Here is a 7,208-nt window from a genome sequence, read left to right on the forward strand (position 1 = left end):
AGTTTGCCGCCAGTGTTAGTGGGAAGCTGGAGGGTCGCTGGTGTCTCCCCACCCTGCAGGAAGGCAGGGGCCAGGCACCCCTGGGCCGCTCCTCCTGGGAAGGAGAGGAGGTCCGCCCTACAGGGCGCAGGGGCCGCAGACTGAGGGCCACGTCCGGCCCCTTGAGTGAGCTCAGAGTCACCCAGCAGAGCCCAGAACCCAGCTCCCCACCAGCCCAGAGAGGTCACTAGGGAGCTGGCTCACATTTCGGGGAGCATCCCAGGTCCTGCTCTGGGTGGGGTGGGGTGCAGGGGTCAGAGGCTGCCACACCCCACCTGCTCTCACAGACGGGCCCTTGGGACCCTGTCCTCCTCTGAGCAGACCTCGGAGGCCACAGCCCCATGAAGCGTAGTCGTGAGCCCCACCCCCAACACCCAGCCCCCAATGGGGGCCCTGTGGGCAGGCCCTGACACAGACACAGGCCGCTTAGCTGGGACCCCCTGTGCCCTGGGCCCGGGTCAGCTGGACCACCGGGTGCGCAGGGCCCAGGCCCGCGGGGCGCACGGATGCAGACAGCAGGCAGGCACAGAACCTCTTCCTTTTATTAAGGTTGTGAACAGGTGGCACACAGCATCATGGGCGGCACGGGACAAGGACACTGGAGTGGGGACTGAGAAGCACAGTGGGGTCAGTGGGGGGCTCTCTGCTGGGAGGGCTTCTGGCCAGTGCTTGGGGTGCTGAGGTCCAGCCCCTCACATGAGTGGGGGCCGGGGAGGCCGGGAAACACCGGGAGACCAGAAGGCCAGCCCACCGGGGTCCTGGGTCACCCTGGGCTTAGCCAATGACGTTCAGCGCATGGGTGAGGGCCTGCAGCTCATCCTGGACGCCCTCCAGGGAGCGCCGGATTGCCTGGGGACTGTCCAGCACATCGACGGCCAGCGTGTACGGGTCAAACTTCACGGAGAAGGGACGCTGGATGCGGGAGGCGTAGCTCCTGCAGACAGACCAGCAGGGACCCTCAGTCACCCGGTGGGGACTCAGGGGCTTTAGGGCACAGGGAGGAGCGGGGACAGCTTAGGGCAGGGTCTGTAGCCTCCAGGACACCCCATTCCTCCCTGCTCCTCCCCAAGGCCCAGCTCAGCCAGACCTCCTCCTCCAGGAAGCCTTCCTAGACCATGGGCCCTGGAGAGCCCAGTTATGTCTCTGTCCTTAAGCTTGAGTGTGGGACCCAGCCCTCCCCCTGTCCCTGCCCCGGGCACATAGCCCCTGAGCCTGTTTCTCCTGTGCCCAGAGAGCCTGGCCTTTTCCCAGAATAAAGAGGTGGGACAGGTCAAGCTCCGTCCCACCCCTAATGAACCCCCGCCCCCTGCCCTGGGAACTGCCTGCTCCCTTGAGGCCCCCCGGGCTCCCCACCCCATGGCCCCGTCTGCTCAGTAGGCAGGAGCTGGGAGGGACCCCACGCACCCTTCTTACAAAAGACAGGCTCTGCCTCCCAGAAATCTGGCCTAGGCCTGATACTGGCCTGGCCTCCAGCTTTCCGGGCTCCCACTCCCAGATTTTTCAGGGTGCTGCTGTGGGAGGGGTGTTGCCCCTGAAGCGTTCACAGTTGTCTCCTCTGTGAAATGGGCTCATAAGACCCCGGCCCCCAGGCTAACCCAGGCCAGGGACACGGGGGGGCCTCAGCCCTGGGAGCCGGCCCACCTGAGCTTGTCCTTGGCGTCACTGAAACTCTCGGACACGAAGTAGACAGACTGGTACGTCTGGTCCTGGTACGGCTGCAGGGCCGCAGCCTCGGGGTCGAAGGGCCGGATCTCGGGCTCCTCCGACAGGGAGTGCTGGCGGGGGGCCCCCAGGAGTCGGCTGCGGGTGTGCACTCACACCCACCGCCCCCAGGGGTCCTCCCCAGGCCTGGGCACCGGGTGGCGGGATGGGGCAGAGACGAGCTCTCCTGGTGCTGTCCGGGGCCCTCCCTGCAGTGACCCCACCCCGCCCGCCCCCGCCGGGGGCCGCCGCGGGCTGGGTCTCACCAGCAGCTCCCCGTAGGACGACAGCAGACCAGCACCGTAGGCCTTCACCGCGCCGTCCTGCTTACAGAGCCCGAACTCCACCGTGAACCAGTACAGCTGCGGGAAAGCGCGGCTCGAGGGACAGCTGCCCAGCCCCACCCGGGTGCCTCCCTCCCAGGCAGAGCGGCCAGGCTCCGGGGCGGTCACCGCGTGAGGGTCAAACTCCCGGGGCAGAAGCAGAGACCCCAGCCCAGACGGAGGGGCCCGCCAGCACCCAGGGGCCCTGAGTCCACCCATAGGCCCCACGGGGGAAGGAACCCACTGTGGACAGCTTCTCGATTTCCTCGTCCGAGGCTCCCAGGGACGCGAGGCCGATGTCCTGTGGGGGAGGGGGAGGCTGGCGGGTGGGGGTCGGCCGCCATGGCCAGGGCACCTGAGTGGGGTGAAGCGTGGGGCCCCCCAGGGGACCCTGGGCTCTGGGGTCCATCCGGGAGCCGGCAGGAGGCAGCCCAGGCCGCGGGAGCTGCCCAGCCTGTGCCCTGGCCCCAGGACGCTGGCTGGCTCTGGGGAAAGAGTCCTGGTTTGTCATTGTTATAAGGTGGCCTTCCTGCTACGGGTCTGAGCCCACCCACCCCTCTCTGGGGCTCAAGTGGGCATGGTCCCGCCAGACGGATTAAGGCATGGTGCGGGGGGCAGAGCCAGGCTCGGGGGTACCCCCAGCCCCGGGCCTGGGCCGAGGCTTCGGGCGCGCACCTGGGAGAACTGGGCGAAGGTCCGGTCAGCCAGCATGGGCACGTGCCCCAGCAGCTCATGGCAGCAGTCCCTGCGGCAGGGGCCGGAGACGGGGTCTGGGGACGGGCCCACCAGCCCTCTGTCCCCTCCCTGCGGGGACTTCCCGGGGGCGGGGGCGGGCACTCACGGCTCCGGGGAGTGCATGGGGGAGGACGCGTGCCGGATGTATTGGGTGCACTGGAACACGCGGAAGGCCAGGCTGGCCAAGAAGTCCCGGGCGGACAGCAGGCCGGCCACGGGTCGCAGCTGGAAGCCCGTCCGCTCTGCCAGGGCCACGACAGGCGGTCAGAGCCCCGGGAGGGCGGGGCCCAGGGGCTGCCGTGTCGGCCCTCCCTGCCCCGGGCAGCCGCACCCCTCAGGAAGCGGGAGACGTCCTCCAGCTGCGGGATGTTGTCCTCCCGGTACCCGCTGAAGCGCTCCAGCAGCTCGAAGGCCTCCAGGTGCTCCCGGCAGGCGTGGGTGGCGTACAGCCCCTTCAGGGTGGTGTACACGGCCTTCCTGTGGGCGGGCGGGGCGGCCGGTGGACTCAGGCCTGCCCGGGCCCCGGGCCCCCACGGAGCAGCCCCTGCGGGCCTCGCCTCGGGCCCCAAAGCCCTTGGCCACTGGGAGGGCCACACTCGCGGTCTGGGGGTTCCAGGGCACAGGGTGGGCAGCCCTCCGCTCCCTGGACGACCCAGCCAGGTCACCCCTCCTTCCAGGCCGACGGTCGGGGCCTCAGGACGTCCCTCTCCACCTGTCTTAGTCTGTCCCGCGGGAAGCCACTACCCTGAGCGCAGGACTCTGGGGTCATCCCCAGTCCCAGTTCCTTGCCAGCTGCTGGCGTGGGGTCTCACCAGGTGGCAGTCTCCTCGGCCGTGTACTCCACTCGGGGAATAGGGTCACCACTGTGGAGGGGGTGGCAGTCAGTAGGGCCCCTTGGGGGACAGCATGTGGGGTGGACAGGAAGGGCCGGGCTGAATGTCAGTGGCTCTGTGCCTCGGGACGCCTGGCTGTGACGTGGGGGCCCCAGTCACATGGTGACTGCTGGGACAGTGACGGTGGTGGTGATGCTGGCAAAGGTGCCCCTCCCCCGCCCACCCATCAGGTCCGGGCCGAGGGAGTCCTCACTGCTTGTGCTGGAAGGCGATCTCGGCGATCATTCGCCTGCGCTGGCGGTACGCCTGGTCCGAGAAGCCCTGTGGCAGAGTGCACGCAGGTCAGGGGGCTCCCCGCTGCCCACCCCCACCCCGCCAGTGCAGGCCGGGCAGTGACTGGGCTCGGGCTGCCTGGGCGCAGCACCTGCGGGGGGCCGGGTACCCCTCCCAGGCTCAGCCTGGGGGCCACGCCCACCACCCAGCCCCAAGGGCAGGGGCCCCCTCTGGCCTGGAAAGACACCAGCTCACCGGGTGATCCAAGTCCAGGTCAGGATCAAACTTGGTGACCAGGTGGTGACACTTGTCCAGCTCAGAGACTTTCCTTGGGAACCAGAGGGCTGCACAGAGGGTGGGCCCGGGTGAGCATGGGGTGGGGGGGCATGACCCACTCTAGAAGCCGCCTTCCCTGGACAGCCTGGCGGGAGGCGGCCTGGGACAGTGACCTGGGGTGCCCGGGCCCAGACACAGAGGTAGGGGATAACAGGGCAGAGCAAGCAGGGAGGGAGTCCCCATCCACAGTGCCACCGGGGCACTTCAGGGCTCCCCTTCGGGACCCCTGCCCCCTCCCCCCAGCATTTCAGCATCACGAGGTCACTCTCAGGACCAAGCCGCTGGCCTCACCTTTGTTCTCGCCAGCCCCACGCACGTCCTCTGCCACCCGGCGCACAGAGCTGAGCAGGGCAGGCAGGTCCGCGCTGGGCACCTCGCAGCGCAGGAAGTACTCCAGCTGTGGGGCGCCTGCCCGCGGCCTCTGGGCGGGCCGGGTCTCCAGATGCAGGATCTGGGCTTCAAAGGTCTTCAGGAGGAAAAGCAGCGCAGAGGAAGGGAGAGGGGCGAGGAGGGAGAGGCCTGAGGTGGGTGGGGCGAGAAGGAAGCCCCCGGGGTCCGCTCGCCCTGCCCTGGACACAGACACAGTAGTCCAGACTCAGGTCAGCCCCTTGGGCCAGGCAGGGTGTGTGGCTGGGAAATGGGGTTCCCTCCCATGTGTGTGCCAGCAGCGGTCACACAGGACTCAGTTTCTTGGGTGTGGCCGTCTGGGGCGGGCCCTGCACCCCCCTGTGGCGAGGTCAGGAGGCTCAGACCCCCGCTAAGGGGCTGGCAGGAGGGGTCCCGACCACCACCCGCTCCTGTTGCCCAGCAACGAGGGCGAGGGCGCCGGGTCTCCGGGCCACAGGCCACGCAGCCTCGCAGGCACGCAGGAGCCGTCTGGCCGTGACGCCATTGGGGGACCAGAGCTGAGGGGCAGTCTCCCGCCAGCCGCCTGCGCCATCGGCGGCCACGGCAGCCTCAGGGACCGTGGGCATCGGCTGGGTCGGTGCCCACTCACCCGCAGGGCTCAGTGGCTTCAGCCCGCGGGGTCCTGTGAACCTGGGGTGGTGGCAGCTGCTGTGGGTCCCCAGGGCTCCTAGAACCCTCTCCTCCCGTGTCCCTCAGTGGCCTGGGCAGCAGCCCGAGTCCCGCCCACACCGGCCCCTGCTGCCCTCACCTCAAACACCTTCAGGGCTCGGGAGAGCGGGGAGGGCTTGGCGCCCCGCAGGGTGAAGAGCAGGCTCAGCAGGGCCTTCCCATCCCTCTCCACGCTCGCTCCGGCCCCCAGGGGCTCCCCCGGCTCCGAGGAGGCTGCCGCCACGGCCTCTGCCTTCTCCCGCTCCTTGCGCGCGTCCTCGATGAGACTCTGCCTCCGCCCGATGAAGCGTGGGGACTGTGGGGACGGGGCCCCCCGGCTTGTCACTGAGCACCTACTGTGCACGCGAGGGACGGGCAGGCCGAGCAGAACCTCAGCCCTAGCCTCCAGGCACCGCGGGGGGTGGGAGCCCCCACGGCGCAGAGGTGCTGTGTTGCCTGTCCCGTGCCCGGCACTAACTGAGTTAGGTGGCAGGAAGGGGTGACTCAGGAGCAGCCGCTGCCACCCCCCAACCCCCAGGTGGACGGCAGGAGAGCCCACGGCGGGGGGCAGCGGGCACAGTGTCTGGAGCAGTGCCCCCCACCCCGCCTCTCCTCACGGTCCCTCACAGCCCTTCTGCCCACACAGGGACACCCAGCCACACTGCCCCCCGACCAAGACGCAAGGGCCCTTGTCCACAGTCTGTCCCTGAGGCTGCCAGCCCCAGGGGTCACTGTGTCTGACCAGCCCCCACGCAGAGCCCCCAAGGCCTGGGCGCAGGAGGAGCTGCGTGTTGGGGGAGGCTCATCCCTTGGAGCTGAACATCTAAGGGGGTTCTGGTGCCTTCGGGTGTGGGACACGGGGTGGGGGCATGCAGGGGACCCCTCCTCTGAGTACTCACTCGGCCTCCGGGGTGTGGACAGAGCAGGGCCCTGGGCCTCCCTGGGGGGCTCCACCCCACAACAACCCCCCGAGAAGGTGCCCATCAATTAAATTTCTGGAACTCAAACCACGTTTTCATTAAAGGTTTAAAAGCAAAGCCCCTTTTAAAGGTGCAGGGAGCTTTCTATTTGGGGGCATCCCTGAGAATGAACTGAAGACCACTCTTCCGGGCCTGGAAGCCCCCCCACCCATTACCCAGTCTCACAGAGGAGCTGGCTGACGGGGTCTGCCCCAGCGCAGACCCCCTTGAACTCTGTGCTCCCAAGCGCAATGGCCTGGGGATGTCCCGGGTGGTCCGGAGGCCCCGGGCTCCTGGGCAGGGGCTGGGGGGCATGAGTGCATGGTGGGCAGACAGGCAGGCGAGGACGGGTGGGGTCGCCCCAGAGTCCAGCTACCCCTCAGCTCAGGCAGGCTTCCCCCAGGGGCCCGCACCTCCACCGTGAGCTATGCTGGGGCCTGGGACACCCTCACACACATGCAGGTGGACGACCCACCCTCATAGAGCCGCACGCCCAGACCCAGGGGTGCCCAGCCAGGACGCCTCGCTCAGCCCAGGTTTGAGCCGTCCTCGTGGACCCGGAGCCTGTGGGCACCAGCCTGCCCTCTTACCATGATGGCCTCAGCCTGCTTAGCGTCCAGCTCGGAGACAGCCCTGCGGAAGCCCTTGGCCTGTGGTGTGGCGGCGCCGGGAGTGGGCATGATGCCGCAGGGTCCGGGGTCCGGGGTCCGGGGCTCTGTCCGCAGCCCTCCGCCAGGCGGCCTCTTATAGGCTGAGCTGACGTCAGGGCCCCCCGGGTCCCCCACCCCCCACCTCCCACCTCCCTCACATCCCCCTCCCGCCTGCAGCCGCCTAAGGGGGCGGGGAGGGCGCGGAGCAGGGAGACAGGGAGAAAGGGCTCTGTCCCATTAAATCTAATTGCCTCCACGGCTCCCGGCCCCGGGCAGGGGCGGCCTGGCCGCGCTCTGAGTCAT

At 68.8% G+C, this 7,208-nt stretch overlaps 1 protein-coding gene across 1 annotated transcript; it reads right to left on the minus strand.

Annotated features, from left to right (window-relative positions):
* Positions 1-561: 561 nt before the first annotated feature.
* Positions 562-6,977, minus strand: TH (tyrosine hydroxylase). The gene is made up of 13 exons (XM_090292796.1): positions 6,846-6,977; positions 5,397-5,612; positions 4,532-4,706; positions 4,160-4,248; positions 3,885-3,952; positions 3,611-3,661; positions 3,130-3,275; positions 2,905-3,040; positions 2,739-2,808; positions 2,308-2,364; positions 2,007-2,102; positions 1,681-1,814; positions 562-973 (listed from the first exon to the last, which is right to left on the minus strand). Exons 1-13 carry the CDS (start codon positions 6,933-6,935, stop codon positions 814-816), a joined length of 1,488 nt encoding a protein of 495 aa, XP_090148922.1. The 5' UTR covers positions 6,936-6,977; the 3' UTR covers positions 562-813.
* Positions 6,978-7,208: the final 231 nt, after the last annotated feature.

Source organism: Furipterus horrens, unplaced genomic scaffold (assembly GCF_987537825.1).
Source record: "Furipterus horrens unplaced genomic scaffold, mFurHor1.1.pri manual_scaffold_2, whole genome shotgun sequence".
NCBI classification, from domain to species: domain Eukaryota; kingdom Metazoa; phylum Chordata; class Mammalia; order Chiroptera; family Furipteridae; genus Furipterus; species Furipterus horrens.